The 16,007-nt window shown below is 46.9% G+C and overlaps 1 protein-coding gene across 1 annotated transcript; it reads left to right on the top strand.

Annotated features, from left to right (window-relative positions):
- Window positions 1-3,644: 3,644 nt before the first annotated feature.
- Window positions 3,645-7,863, top strand: BTG2 (BTG anti-proliferation factor 2). Its single transcript, XM_073319557.2, has 2 exons — window positions 3,645-3,902; window positions 5,349-7,863. The coding sequence occupies exons 1-2, from the start codon at window positions 3,740-3,742 to the stop codon at window positions 5,687-5,689; spliced, it is 504 nt and encodes a 167-aa protein (XP_073175658.1). The 5' UTR covers window positions 3,645-3,739; the 3' UTR covers window positions 5,690-7,863.
- Window positions 7,864-16,007: the final 8,144 nt, after the last annotated feature.

Raw genomic sequence — 16,007 nt, 5'->3', positions numbered from 1 at the left:
AAACTGGTTTAGCTGGAATGGTTTTGAAACCAAATTAAAACTCCTGATTTCAATTATTATTTTAAAATAATGTCGTTTTTGCTGTACGCTTCCAAAGCAATTGGCAAACACATAGGACACAGCCCTGAACAGATTACAATCTGAAGCAAGCATACTGAAACTGGGTCAGAGGGGGGGCCAGACTCCTGTTCCCCCACAGATTCCCATTCGTATCAGTGGGAATTTGCGTTGGTGTTAGGGTTCGTGTGCTGCTGGAGTATAGACTCTTCCTAAATCAATGGAAGGGGTTTCTCTGCTGATTGTACATAATTCACCTGCCGGTAGCTAGGTCAACAGAAGAATTCTTCCATCAACTTAGCGGCGTCTTGACTGGAGGTTAGGTTGACCTAATTATGGTATTCAGAATGTGAAATATTTCACTGCCCTGAGTGATGCAGCTAGCGTGACCTACATTGATCAGGCTTTAGTTAGATAAGGCCAACACACAAGGCGACACACTGGTCAATAGCGAGTGCCTGAGACGTGCAGGTGTATTGCTGACGACAGAGTCAGGAAGGTTGCTGGAAGAGCTGAGGATTAAGGAGGGATGTAGCAGAGAGGGTTTAGCAGGTCTGAACTGAGAAACAGTGTCATCACATAGTTTCGCTAGTTGGTGAGGAAGGGGGAGGACAAAAACCAAAACGTGTCCCCCATGATCAGGGAAACAGTTGTAAGATCATTGTTAACACCAACTATATTAAGACATCCATTTGTAGTTAGCACAGTTCTGATCCCGCGGTGGGTTGAGTTTTAAGTGCCAGACCTATTTGCTCGTCCCATGGTAAAGAGAGCCATTGGCCCAACGGAGCCCAGCACTGAAGACAGCTAATGTTCTCACACGATCATGATAGCTTTCGCTGATTCTGAACACCACAAATACTACAGAGAAAAGTCCTTATCTAAAATGTGGGTTTTAATATTTCCTTTCTCCCGGCCTTTATCTTTTTTTGTCTCATTAGTTTGTAAACTCTGCAGCAGGAACTGTCTCTCAGGGCTAGTCTACACAAGAAAAGTTACATTAGTAAAATGCCACCAGTTAGAAATATGACTTTTTTTTATCCCATATATTTATACCAATATAAGCCCGAGTGGGATTGCAGGTATATTGGTACAAAGGTGCCTTGTACTGGTATAGCTTATTTTGCTTTCCAAACTGGAATAAACGATAGGCACTTTTAATACTGATATAACTATGTCCACACAGGGGCTGGGAGGGAGGGAGGGAAGAGGAGGTTGCTGCTTTAACTACACCAATATAGTTAAAGCAGCAAAACTCTCTAGTATAGATGCGCCCTTACATTGTGTGGGTGTTAGGCATTATACAGTCACGAAGGGAGTCCTGAACCTGATCCCAGTGGGGCCTCTAGGCATAAAGTAATATAAATAATCTCATCCTGCACTATCCTTACTTCTATCTCACTTGCATCCATGTGCTTCTTTAAGCGTCACCGATTTAAAAAAATAGTCCTTTAAATGACTTTAATCTCTTGATTTATTTCAAAGCCTACAAGGACAAATCTGGTTTGTAGCAAGAGATTTGCCTGCTTCCTTGTACCCACTGATGAATGCAATGGCAGATGGGTGGGGGAGGGTAGGACATGGCTGTTACTTTGCTCCACTTTCAGGCTAGCTTGATACTCAATTGGGTGAATACTGATCATTTTTACATGCGGATCCCAAACCTTTCTTAAGCTAGGGCAAGCACCAACCTTGGGTTTGCACAAAACTATAGGAGATCAATTTTTTAAAATAAACTTGTTCTAAACCAAAACAAGATTTTAAAACTTTCCCCCCATCCTGATTTGTTGTGTAGAATGTTGCTGTGTGCTGTTTAATTACCATAGTGTTACACTTCAGAAATGGCTGCATTTCAGTGGCAGGCAAAGAGTGTATCTTCTGATCCTACAATGGTCTGATTCCACACAAACACACACAGATTCTGCAATGGTCTCATGCAGATCGGATTGCATAGAAAATGTGTTGGGTTTTTTACATCAATTTTAACAAGAAAAATATTAAAACACTTTTGATTTGTCCCACCTGGTGCCTCAAATCCTCTCTGCTGAGAATGCCAATATGAAGTGTTAGGGATCATAATGTCTTATGTGATACTTACACACAAGGAACTTGACTCAGTGCAGTATTAACTCTGGATCCTTTGAAATATCAGTCAATTTGTTAACTCTCTGTGGCTGATCAAAGCAGGCGAGGAAGGAGAGAAGGCCTGAAGTTGTGTCAGGTTGGGCTCCTTAAAAAATGAAACCCCAAATAACTAGTCACGGTTGAAAATGTTGGATTTAATATTATTCTCAATGCAAGTTTAGATTCTGGAGCAGTCATTGGGGAAAAGGCCAAATCTTCACATATGCCAGCCCAATCCACCCAAAGTCCGTAACACTGGTACCTCACAGGGATGTCTGAGAAGCTTAGTTGAATGAAGAATATTTGTTAAATGCTCTGAGACCCTCCCAGAAAACGCTGCTTTTGCCCACAGCCATCTCTGTAACATCTAAATGCCTTTCCCCACGGAGAGGATTATCATTTATTTAAATTTATGCAAATACTAAAAAGCACCTCTATCCGTATGCTCCTGGCATCTTTGACATTAGTTGAAAATTAACAAGCAAAGTTCAGGAGTCCAGTGCAAAATAACCCACTACCAGCAAGTCCAACAACTCAGACAAAAAGCCAATAGAGTTGCTAGTACAGAAGACGGGGAGTCAATTTCATATAATGGTCGCTTGTATAAATTAGCGATTCTCAACCGGGGTACCCACGTACCCCTGGGGGTAGGCAGAGGTCTTCCAGGGGTACAGCAACTCATCTAGAGAGTTGCCTAGTTTCACAACAGGCTACATAAAAAGCCCTAGCAAAGTCAATACAAACTAAAATTTCATACAATGACTTGTTTATCCCAGTCTGTATACTATACAGGGCAATGTTTATATTCCAACTGATTGATTTTGTCATTATATGGTAAAAAGGGAACGCCAGCAGTGTTTCCGTACTAGCAGACTGTGGCACTTTTGGTTTTTTATGTCTGGTTTCGTAATCGAGTAGTTTTGAAGTGAGGTGTAACTTGGGGGTACACAAGACAAACCGGACTCCTGAAAAGGGGGTGCAGTCGTCTGGAAAGGTTGAGAGCCGCTGATCTAAAGGGCTTCGTAACAATGCAAAGGCAGCTGTGTGACGCTGCTAGGGTGACCAGCTGTCCCGATTTTATAGGGACAGTCCCGATTTGTGGGTCGTCTTCTTATATAGGCTCCTATTACCCCGCCACCCGCCGTCTTGATTTTTCACACTTGCTGTCTGGTCACCCTAGACGCTGCGGTGCCCAGGCATGCCATGTGCTGTTCTTTCCCCTCCTCCTGCAGCCCCCCCCCACCAGGACAGACCCTAAAAATAGCCCCTCCTGGACCTCCCCCAGCCCGGCTCGCAGCGAGCCTGGCTTTCCCAGCACTCACGTCACTCCTTCCACCCTGCTGAGGTCACACCTCATTAGCATAGCAAAGCAGAGACTCAGCCAATCAGAGGCCGGGCCGCTGCTGACGCCTGTCGGCGAAGGGGTATAAAGGGTCCCGCTTCGCTGTTTCCCCTCCGAGACCGGCGCAGAGCCTGAGAGCGGTCGGTGCAGCGACGCCCCTGGCCCCCCTCCTACACCAGAGCCTTAAAGGGGCCGCGCCGCCCTCTGAGCCCAACCATGAGCCAGCGCTGGAGCGGGGTCAGCAGCAGCAGCCGGGCGGACATGGTGCCCGAGATCGCCGCCGCCGTGGGCTTCGTGTCCAGCCTGCTCCGGACCCGGGGCTGCGTCAGCGAGCATCAGCTGCAGGTCTTCAGTGGGGCCCTGCAGGAGGCGCTCACAGGTGAGGGGGGGGGGACACGCTCATTGCCCCCCAGAGAGAGAGTGGGGGGCACCCCATTGGGTGCTTGGGGCTCCCCCTCATGCGCCTTGGAGGGGGGGCACCCCATTGGGTGCTTGGGGCTCCCCCTCATGCGCCCTATTGTGTGTGGGGTGGGGGGGCTTATTCACCAGGTCCCAGCCTTTAGGGTCCCCTTCTCCCCAATGTTCATTCTGTGCCACGTAAGCTTACGGTGCTGTAGGAATTTATTGGCCATTTGCTTCTTCACACCCCTCCCTTTCAGCTGGTGTAAAGATGTAGCACAGTACAGGGATTACTGTGGCTATCTCTCTCTCTCTCTCTTTTTTTTTTTCCTTCTTTTGAAAGAGAAATTAACGAGTGAACGGTTAAACTCCTATGTTAAAGGAGTGTCGTCACCTTGGCACAAATACAGCTCTGTAAACACAGTCCTTCTCCCCACCGTCTATGTTCCTATAACATAAGAAACTACTTTGGGTGGGAGGGAGTGGGGGGCAGCTGCATTGTTACATCAGGAGAAGGCAGGTCTGGAAGTGGCTCCTTGCTTTGCTGGGGTAAGGGGATCAGATGGAAACAGGATTTTGATCTTTCCGTGCTGCTGGAAGTTGGACCCCTTTGTTTCAGCAGCTGGTGTCTAGGATCTTGTTTAGTTACATTGCAGTAAACTGAAAGGGTCCCTTTGATTTCAGTGGGCTTTGGATCAGGCCAACTTTGTGGGCAGGGGAAATGTTTCCTAACTTTGCTCTTGGGCCATGAGACATTAGGGCTCAGCTCTGCCATTTCCAGTTGAACATTGATGTGTCTTCAACTTGTTGCTAACAACCCCCTCTAGAAGTTTGTTCCTCTCTAGTCTTTGTTGCACACTGATGATGTTGGATTAGATGATCTCTCCTGGACTAAGACACGTCAGGATAACAAATACAAACCAACATGGGAGCTGGCTTTGTGGTTTATCAAAACTAAATGCATGATGCTACTTGCGGAGGAACTAAACATTGCTCATGTACCCTGGTGTTTGAGTTTGGGAATACTGCCCCAGCCCTACCAAGCCAGAGCTCTGCATGCATATGGACTGGGCTCCAAGGCAGACAGTTGCTGTACTGCCCCACAATCACAAATGAGATGGAAAATATCTGCTGGGTCCCGTTTGTGTAGTCAGTTGTAGTTTCATTCCCTATAGTAGTAGAGCAGACTGATGGGATTGGTATAGTTAAGGTTAAAACACGCTCCTTCTGCTGATGCCTGGAGAATCCTAGCTCTGAATTTAAGAGCAAACAGCTCATGTGTAAACAAGCGAAGTACTTAAGATGGGCCTCCATGTTTTTTGGGGAGACTATTTTATAAGAAGGGTGTCCTGCAAGTGCTGCTTGTTGTCCAGTTAGCGCCAGCAGGGGGTGCATGTCCACTTAGAAATTTCTTCTCTTCTTACAGAGCATTACAAACATCACTGGTTTCCTGAGAAACCCTTCAAAGGCTCTGGGTATCGCTGCATTCGAATCAATCATAAAATGGACCCCATTATCAGCAAAGCAGCTTGCCAGATCGGACTCAACCTCCAGCAGCTGTATCAGCTCCTGCCCAGTGAGCTCACGCTCTGGGTGGACCCGTACGAGGTGTCTTACCGGATCGGTGAAGATGGCTCCATCTGTGTTTTGTATGAAGCAGCAGCGGCAACACCTGTGAGCTCCTATGGGATGCTCACCTGTAAAAACCAGATGATGTTGGGTCGCACGAGCCCTTCCAAAAACTACATGATGACTGTCTCCAGCTAAGTGCTCCTAGTGCTCTTACACTGCGAAGACCTAGGCTACTGTATACCTCACTGGAGGATCTATTTTTAAATGAAGAGCTATTTATATTTTTTAAAAAAAGCAAGAAAATCCCAAATTTAAATATCAGACGCTGCTCTGTAGCGAAGCAGTGTTAGGTGCCTTTTTTCTTTTTTAAAGCTGTTGCAAGCTTATGAGGTTTTTATTATGAAGCCAATATCTACCTAATTAGTGTTGAATGACAAATTTGGGTGGGTGGGCTTGCCTGTCTGGGCCGCTTGGGGTGGAGGAGCCAAACGGGGTAGAGGGAAATGCAGCATTTCTAAAGAGTATTTTTAACTATGGAGTAAGCGCTGAGCAACTGTGAATGAAAAGGCTAGAATACCTAGTGGGTGGGGCTTTTAAAGATCGTATAAACAATTAACCTCCCCCCCCCCCCCAAGTTGACTGGAGTGTCATGACTCCCTGAGAAGTCTATTCTAGCCTTGATTGTTGGCGATAAAAAAAAAAAAAAAAAATCGCCTACTCCATTACACTGATAAGGGGTTGCAATTTCATCACCCCTCCACCCCCGCATTCCCCCAGCAAGCCTGAGCAATTTGTGGCCTAAAGTTTCTGATCCTTAATCAGTTTTGACTGAGCCCAATGTTCAGGATTTGGCCCTGAAACGGTTTGGTAGTTCCCAACGCACATTTGTAATTGGCTGAAGTGCCAGACCAATGTGAATTGATCTACCTCCTGGGGAACACGTCTTTACCAGGACTTTGTCTGTTCACTGCCTTTTTACTGACCAACTGAAGCCCCTGCCAGTGACCCTTTAAGAGGTGACTTAAAAACACAAGGCACTTAAGACTCTTTATTTTTAATGAAACTTCCTCAGATTAGTTTCAAAGCACACTGGGTTTTTTGCCTTCCTGTTTTGAACTGGCAAATGATTTGCCTAACTAGAGCTGTTCCTTCCTAGCCTTTTTATGACTCAAGTTCTCAGACACTGTGCAATATATTTCCAGATCTTGGGCACTCTGGAGAAGGAAGGGGATTCCTCTTTGCCACAATTCTTTCCCCCACCCCCTCCAACCCCCTTTTAAAAAAGATAATTAAATGTTTTTGATTGCTTCCCATGTGCAAACTTGGGTTCAGGCTTTTGTAGGGTTTTTACCAGCATTTGAACTCCTGAACTGGAAAACTCAGCATATCATTTAAAGAGGCCCAATGGCCTGTGCTTATCCCCCACGCAGTTTTAATTCTCACTAAAGAGATCTGACTTGTAAAACTGAAGTTGCATCACACCAGCTGTAACTTCTCTTGTCAGCAAAGCAGAAGTTAGAATGAAGCACTCTAGAGCCTTTTGTGAGCTGACAGTGAGTTGAATTGTGCAATATTTTTCATCACAATGAAGGGAAATACGTGGATGCTTCTGTACTGTAAATTTCCCTTCCAAGAAAAGTATCGGTTCAAAGTGCTGTGTGGGATCCTTCTTTCTTATCTGGTGTCTTGATAGTTCTCACTCATACGTTTTCATCAGGTTTCCCAAACAAACCAACGTTCGCTTTTCTACACTCCCTTCCCAAATACTGGTACTTGGTTTGTTTATCAATTTGGTGTGATGAATGCAAATCTTATCTTTATATGCTCCCGCCCTCTCTCCTATTAAAAACAGTGCTTTTGAAAAAAACAAATTCCTACACTACCATTGTTCCAATCAAGCCCCTTCTTTTCTGTTTTGTTTTTTTTTTGGTTTGGTTTTTTTCTTTAAGAAAATCCTACCAAATTTCATGCTGTTAACTCTATGCCAGGAATTTAGTATTAAGTTTTGTTTGCTTTCAAACCAACCAAATTCAGACAGAATCAGTTTTTTGTAGCTTGTTACACGTAAAAGCTGTGAATGAAGTGTGTTCTCTGTTGCCTTCTCAAGCCTGTTGCAGAGCTGAAGAACTGTACCGTAGTGTCTGTTGGGTTTTCTCCTCTTTCATTGTTTTTTTAAAAACTGAGCTGGACCGTTGAGCGGGACCTGCTTTGTATTTGGTGAAAATGGTAGGCAGTTTGTAAGCTATTTTTTGAGAAGGGGAGGGAATAATACTAATTGTACAGTAGTGTTTTTATATACAAAATGTACAGATTCACTGACCAATGTACACTTTTTGTTACTTTAATAAAAATGTAGCAATTCAGAAGAACTACGTTGTGCTGAGAAACTCATCTGTGCTGGTGGATTGTTAACAAAAGGGCGTTAAATGGTCTTACCTAAACACTGAGTGCTAAAGACTGTGCGCACAGACATAAAATCCACATTTGAGAAAGATCTGCTTCAAAAGAGCTTCACACTCAATGTGCTGAGCTCTGATCTTAAAAATCAAAAAATGAAAACTCTAGGGGGGAAAAAGGACCAGGGCTGACCTACAGCATGCTGAAGTCAGTGACAAGATATCAGTGAGGTTTTGAATTGGGCACCAGTTCCCATCCAGAGTGCACTGTAGTGTCAATTGGGTATCCTTCCATTGCTGAAGGAAAGGGGTCATAAAGAACATGGAGGTGGAATAGCTTCCTCAACCTCTGTTTTGATGTTTCCACTATGGTTAAAAAACATGGAATTATAGAATGAGATGAGGTGTTCTCTTACATCTGTTCCCCCTGCCACTGTGAAATGTCTAATGATGGCCCTCCCTTTGCTATGGAGGATCCCAAACTACATGGTGCCTACAGAGTACCTGCGCAATCCCAAGTAAACAATGTTCCATAAATCAGTATCCCTAAAGCTCGCTGTCATCCTTCCAAATGGACAAGCCAGTAGATGCTTTCTGACAGAAGTCCTTGAGAGAGATCATTGGCCAGAAAAACCTTTGATCCAGTGACTCCAGTCCATTGAAGGATCTGCGGTTGTCACAAAAATGGCAGCTAGAGTTGATTCAGGGCCTACGGTACTTGTCTCCAGTATATACTATCAATTCATTGTCCTTTTGAGAGGTGGCTCTTCAGCACATCATTTTCAAGGAATGGTTCCTGCAAGGAACTGTAAAAGTGGTATTTAGGGAGGAGAGTCAAGCTGGAATGCTGAAGAGGCTGGTTGTGGTGTGGTTAAAATTGCCCCTGTTACAGGATGGAATCTGAAGCCCATTGAAATCGAATAAGACACTCCCGTTGACTTTGATCTCAAACCCCCTGAAGTCTCTAACACCAGTGGGCTTTGAATGGGATCCTGTTATTTACTTGTATTGTGGTAACACCTAGGACTACAGGTCATAAACCCACACCCCATTGTGCTAGGCGCTGTACAAACAGATCAAAAGATCATTGCTGCCCTAAAAAGTTAAGGTAATGACAAAGCACCAACACAAAATAGCACCTGCCTCAGATCAGTATAAATACTGATAAAGTGGATTCTTCCCATTTGTTTTTTACTGCCTCAGTACCTCTTTAAGAAGATAACTCTTTGCATCCATGATACAGAACTTAGGTCAACATAGGTGCTGTGACAGACACTGCTTCCCTTGAAAGTCACCCCTCAATAAACACTTATCCCATATCTCCACAACAGGCACTGCTGGGCCATAGCTCTGCTGCTGTAACCCTGGAGCACAGGCCCAGACTACAGTGGTGTTTTTCCATTGCTGTAGCCACTCCCCCCTCCTGATCAACAGGTGCTAGGTCAAGGGAAGAGTCCTTTAGTCAACCTAGCTGTGTCTATACTGGGGGTTAGGTCAGCATAGGTAGGGCATACACACGTGTGAAGTTTTCACACACCCCCTCCCCCAAGTGCTGCAGCTAAGTTTGAAGTATAGACTAAACCTTTAATTGCCTACTGCTTATGAAACAGGGGTTTTAAAGAAGAATGGCTGCCCTATTCAGTTGCTGATTTCCTAAGAATATGTAGGTTCAAGGGCTCTATTTAGAGTGAGATGTCCGCCCTCTTAATGACTTAACTGCATTCATCACCATTATACAAGGTCGTATTCTGAGTTTTCAGGTGACACGGTGACTCACTCCATTTTATGTTGCAATCAAGATAAAAATACACCTTTACGCTGCAGAGTGTTAGTAAGCCGTGGCTGATACTTCCACAGCAACCTGACTTCACACGGGAACACTTGCCCTTTAAAAAGCCAGTATATTCATCGCAAATATTTGTATCTGCTTTGCAGTTCTCCTTTTGGTAGAATTGTTAAAATTGGGACCATCTAAAGGATGTTTTTATGGAGTTTAGCAATTGAAACTGAACGTGGGCAAAGATGAACTATGTATGTGTTCACCTACCCCATGGCCTTTGAGACTCAGGAAAGCATTTCAGTCCCACTATACCACCTCTTATACAGCGCTTTCCATCAGGAGATCTCAAAGCACTTGACAAAGGAGGTCAGTATAATTACCCCCATTTTACAGAAGGGGAAACCAAGGCACAGAGAAGGGAAGTGACTTTTCCAGGGTCACTAGCAAACCAGGGGCAGAGCTGGAAATTGAAACCAGGTCTCCATATCTACTAGACCAAACCTGTCTCCCTCATTAACAGAATTCTTTCATGTCCCAGGGCTAGGGCACTGCTCTGAGAGTCAGGAAACTTGGGTTCATTTCAGTGACTTAACCTCTCTCTACAACTCACCTTTGTAGAGCACCGTTAGGTCTGTGGATGAAAAGCCATGTGTAAGTGCTAGCTGAAATTGTGTGTTTAAATGTATGTCCCCCTTTGGTGTGGAGTTTCTTTTAAATTGAATCAATATTATTCTTATTTTTTCATTGACACTATTGAGAGATCCTTGCGGTTAGGGAGACAGACAGAGGAGATCTGAGAAGAGAATTTTGCCCATTCTATAGCAGAAGTTTGTCAGACTAAACTGTTGTGGGGATCTCCCTGTTTTTCTGGGTGGGTGGCTGGATGCGGTTTGTATCTATAGACCAGGCTTGAAAAAGCACCCACATGGCCCTATGCAGGCCATATAGCTCTGTTGGGTGAGCCGGAAAAGGCTGGCAGGAGCTGTGCTGAACCTGCCTCCGCCGGAACCGTGCTTTTTGCACATCTTACAATAGCACCAACAGGGCCTTGTTAACCAGCTCTCTCCTCCCCTGCCAGATTGAAGCAGCCTGTATAAAAGATCTTAAGTAAATAAGAAAGGCAATCTTTTCCCTGCAGAAATCTGGACTCAGCTTTTACCAAAGCTTATTGGGTGGGTGTCACTGTAAATCCACAATAACGCTTCCTGCGTCTGTTCTTTTTGTACAGAGGGATTTTTCCATAAACAAGGGCGTATGCCCGCCTCTGCATTGACATTGGAGAGCTAAGCCTTTTGCCTTATAAACCAGGCTGTAAACTTCTTCCTCCAATGAGGAAGGCCAGTTCATAACTCTTGCTAGCTGGGTACATGCTGCTAATTCCCTGGCATCTCTCAGCTCAGCAGAGAGGGGGATAAGGTTAAGCGCTTCAGGACAAATTCAGGGCTCAAACATAGAGGAGCTCTCTGTGTGTGATCTCCACATAAGAATCACTTCAGCGCTGAAATGCAGTCACCTCTGGTGTGGAGGACAGCAGCTAGCACGCAATGAGGAAGATAAAACTAGCATTCAAAAGCACAAGGGTAAATTTCTTTTCTCTCTCTCTCGTAATGAGCTTTTAATGTAGATTTTAAGATTTTATTGATATCTATGTACTTCTGTGGCTCCCATGGCTTATTTACACTACAGAAATACCTAGCAGCTGCATTCAGGGTCTCATTGCCCTTACACACTGTCCATGCACAATACATAGTATCTGAGTGCCTCACAAAATGTCAATTTGTTTATTCTCATAGATTCCCCTGTGAGGAAGGGAAACAGCCTCTCTGTGCCTCAATTCCCCATCTGTAAAATGGGGATAAGTGACTTGCCCAAGGTCACGCAGAGGGAGCTTGTGGTAAAGTAAGGAGCTAAACGTAGCTCTCTCAAGTCCGCAGTCCAATGCCTTAACCACAAGGCTATCTTTCCTCCACTGCTCTGCTCCTTTGGAAAGAGGAAGAACTGAATAGGACCCTCCTGGGCCATGAATACAGGGAGTGACAGGATTGCAGATCTGGCCGTCTTTGGGGAGGTAGTGCAGTAACCGGCTTTTCCCCATGGCTGTGGTATTGGCCTGGGGGGTTCCAGTTGGGCGCATAGCCTGGCTTCTGGCCCTAGGAAGCACGTTTGGGCTGGGAATGTTTCGCCGTTGTTGCTGGGGGTTTAATCCTCCCAGGCAGGCTGCTGGCGAAGGCGTCAGCTGTTTTGTTCTGTTTTTTCCCCTCCAGCAGCTGGCGGGGGGGAGGGGAAGGGGGGACACAGAAGTGAAACTAAGAGCTGCAGGGCCCTCTGCCCTAGCCGGGCTGTTTCCCGGAGAAGGCACTCAGCCTCCAGGTGCTTCCTGCACTTTGTTTTCTGATTGGGGTTAGGGGGGAAGGGAGCTCTCTATTTTGGCGCTGCAGAGGCCAATCAGGCAGCAGCGTGGGTGAAGCTGTGAGCTCTTGTATCTGGGGAGACGGGGCTGCGGCCTGAAGCCGACTTGCAACACCTGCCTCCTCGAGGCATGGAGGCGGAGAGGAGAGGAAGCCTGGTGCAGGCTCAGCGCTCCTCATTTGCCCACAGGTGCTCAAGAGTGAGCGGTGTTTTACCGGGAGATTCCAGGATCACAAAAGTGCATGAATCACACTGTCTGTCTCCTCAAGAACAGATTCCACAATCTGACAGAGAGGCGTCGACTCACCCAGATCAGCAGAATCCCAGTGCGTATGCTGTGCCTTGTGCCACTAGACAGGTGGGCAAAGCCCCTGTTTGCACCAAGAGAGCTTTCTCCGACTGGAAACGGAGGTGTCGACTGGTGCATATAGCAGTTTTGTCTAATTCCAGTAGGAGTGACTGGAATCAGGGCAAATGCCAAGGGCGGTCAAGGACTGTGTCGTAGTCAGAGAGTTCATGGAGGGAAGGGATCAGCTAGCCTGACCTCCTGAACATCACAGACCACTGGGTAGTTCCTGTACCATGCATACATATAGTGCTGGCTTCCCCCAGTTTCTTTGAAGGGACCAAATACGCTCAGCGTTGAGGGCAAATTGAGCCCCCCCATGTCTAGTATTTTCTCTAGAGATGGGTCCTGAACCAAATTTCATCACAGTTGGGACAAGCTTGGACTGTGACCCAGACTTTGCATCTGGTCCTGTGTCTACAATGGACCTAACCAAATCCCTCACTCGCTTGAACATTGACAGAAGTCCAGATCCAGGTGTTGACTTGGCACTTGGGGCCATGTCTATTGTTCTTACAAATCCTTTGAGTTTTACAGTCATTATAAAGGCTCCCTTGGCCCCGGTCTCCCGCTGCACCTCTCCCTAAGTGATCCTCCGTTCAGTGCCACTTTGTAAGCTAGCAGCTGAGTGCCTACTCTAGAGTGCGTACACACAGTGAGCTTGAGTAGGTCAAAGCCAAATGGCCAATCCATATTGTAAGCTCTTTGGGGCAGGGACTGTCATTTTGTTCTGTGTTTGTATAGCACCTAGGCACAGTGGGGTCCTGGCACATGACTAGGGCTGCTAGGCGGTACTGTGACACGCAAAATAACTAATTTGTTTCCAGTTTTTAGTTTTGGCTCTAGAGAAACCTTGCTATGAGTGAAGTTGAGCTGTGGAAAATATGACTTTAAGAGGGTCAGCTATATTTATGCAGATACAAGCATATGTGTACACATATACACCAGAGATGCACACCCACACACCCTGTTCTCTTCTACATGCTAATGCTAATGTAAATGCTTTGTGTTCTTTCTCGGTTCTTTCCTTGGGCTTGGTCTAGCTGGAAGAATTCCAAGATCAGAACCGAGCAGACTGAAGCGCTGTTTCATGCTAACAAAAAGTCCCCCCTGAACAACCGCAAAACCTTCCAGCCACTGAACAACACAGCACCTTCCTTCAGCTCATTGTCTGCTCGCTTCCTTTCACACAGCCACACGGGGTGGAGAGCACAAAACACGCGCTGTGGCCGGAGGCTCTGAGATGTGCAAATTATCTCTTGTTTATTAAAAAAATTAAAAAACGGGGAGGAAAAAATATAATAAATGTCCCCGGGTTGGAAGAAAGTAGGCGACTGTCTCCATTACGCTTCCTGAAACATGGGCACTTCCCACAGAGAACAATGGAGCAGGGAGGCGTCCTTCTCCCTTGCGTCACTCGATGCCTCGGCCTGTGTGAAGGAGGCTGAATGGCACTAAGTGGCGTTCCCCCTCCAAACAGAGGGACGCACTCAAACAGCCGATGACAGAGGTGGGCTAGGGCTGGGCTCAGAGAGCAGTGTTCCTGCTCAGGCTAGGAGGGCTCTCTGGGGCGGAAAGTGTCTCTTACTTTGTGTACATAAAGCGCCTAGCTTGAGGCCCTGATCTTGGCGCGGGCCTCTTGGTACTTTTGTAATACGGACAATAGAGGCTAGTGACACACATCTATCACATATGGGACTGTGTCTTTCCCTTCCCATCCTTTTCTCCTATTTAGATTGTAAGCTCTCTGGGGCAGTGACTGTCTCTCCCTATGTGTCTGTACAGCGCCTTGCTCAGTGGGGCCCTGATCTCAGCTGGGGTCTCTTGTTGCTACCGTAATACACATAATAAACAATAATCCTTCTATTCTCCACCAGAAAATAGGCACATGTAGGTTTGGGGGAGATCCTGTAAAGTGAGTATTTGAGATCCATGGAAAAGAAACACTTGGATAGGCCCAGAGTGTTATCCCTAGAACGTTCGGAGGGTGACGGGCTTGCGCCGGCAGAGTGGCAGAGCGCACGAACACTGCGAGCACGTGGTCAAGGGAGTCCCAAAAGACTGACAGATGGGCTCCCTTGGGAGTGACTCTCAGTTGCTTTTTTGTCTCCCTCCGAGTGGCCTGACAGCACTCCCCCTTCCCCCTCCCCAGGCGCTCCTTCGGGGCCTGTCTGCGGCATTCTCATTTACGACCTGTTATGGGATAAAAGGGGCTCGTTCCCTGCGGCACGCAACCGGTGTTTGGGGGCGACCGTTGCCATCTGTCTAGTGGGGGACGTTGCGAGGGGTGGGGGGAACTGAGAAGGGTGGCAGCGGCGGGCAGGGGGAGGTTGTGTTTTGTGTCTCCTTTCAGGCAATGCTAAGCTTGCACCTTTTGTCTCTCGCGGGGCTGGGGGAGCTTGGGAGAAAAGTGGCCTCTCTTTGTTTGTTCATTACACAGGTCAGGGCAGAACTTGCATCTCTAGCCGGGGGGATTTGCATGCTGATTCCCTATTCGGAGGAATCTGTCAAAGCTGAACAAGCTAATGGCAACCCCTTGCCCGCCCCCCGTCCCGTATCCTACCCCAAATAGCCCTTTTTGGGAGAGGGAGTAGTCCGGGCATGTCCCACGCTGAGCCAGCCTGATAGTAGGGAAAGCAGGTCTCTGATCCTATCTCAGTGTCTTTCCTGCAGTGATTGTGGCTGTGGGGGCTGCCAATGATGGATGACCTCAGCACCTCCCCTCCCATGAGGAGTGTTGTGTTTATGGAGTTATTCCTCTCCCCCCCTCCCGCCCTGCCCTCTTTCATGGTTGGGACGGAGTGGGATAGGATGGGGGGAAGGGGAGAAATGTAGCCCAAACAGCTGCATTGCACATCACATTGCTGGACTAGGCCAGCCCTGATCATGCTGGTGGCTTTCTCTCCTGGCGGGGAATGTCAAGGGGACAGGACATACAGGAGACCTGCACAGATCAGCCCAAGGCTTTAATTCTCCTGGGCTGTGCAGGGTCACAGGCACAGCTAATCATTCAGAGAGCTCAGAGGTGAGCTGGCCAGTGGTGATAGCGCAGGGGAAGTGGCCGAAGCATAAGTAGCCTGCATTCACCCCACAGGGTGTTTTATATCTGCCACTCTTACAGGGGTGCTCCTCTATCTGGCGGGTGCCAAGTAGAATGTGAATCTCATGGGAATTGTTTTTTTTTTTGTTTCTTGCCTGGTTTTTGCACTCCGAGGTGTAGCTGTCAGGCTCTACTGAGCCACCACTCTGGGCCCTGATCTGCTGTTCCAGTGAGTTGATTAGTGGAGTGTTTCAGGCTAGGAACTGGACAGACAAATTGCCAGGGACTGGGATGAATGAACCAGGTGCTGGGTATTCACAGCCACACATGTCAGGAGCTTTGACTCAAGATGGGGACGTTGAGTGCTATGTGCATCATGGTGGCAAGGACTTTCTGTTGGTGCCTTTGTCCTCCTGTCCTACTGATCCTGAGACAGTTACCACTCTGGGTCTAAACCCAGCTTGTATGCAGCCTCTGGAGATGGCTGTGACTAAGAATACATTGGCCTTGCTACCTTGTGCATTCCTCACAGCTTAGCAGGG

This window comes from Lepidochelys kempii, chromosome 21 (genome assembly GCF_965140285.1).
Source record: "Lepidochelys kempii isolate rLepKem1 chromosome 21, rLepKem1.hap1, whole genome shotgun sequence".
Classification (NCBI taxonomy): Eukaryota; Metazoa; Chordata; order Testudines; family Cheloniidae; genus Lepidochelys; species Lepidochelys kempii.
The sequence above is the reverse complement of the archived record's forward strand: the minus strand, read 5'-3'. Positions and strand labels throughout refer to the sequence as shown.

Coding starts and splice junctions, on each gene's coding strand:
- BTG2 (XM_073319557.2), top strand. CDS start 3,740: ATGAGCCAGCGCTGGAGCGGGGTCAGCAGCAGCAGCCGGGCGGACATG. Junction 3,903..5,348: donor CCTGCAGGAGGCGCTCACAG/GTGAGGGGGGGG, acceptor CTCTTCTTACAG/AGCATTACAAACATCACTGG.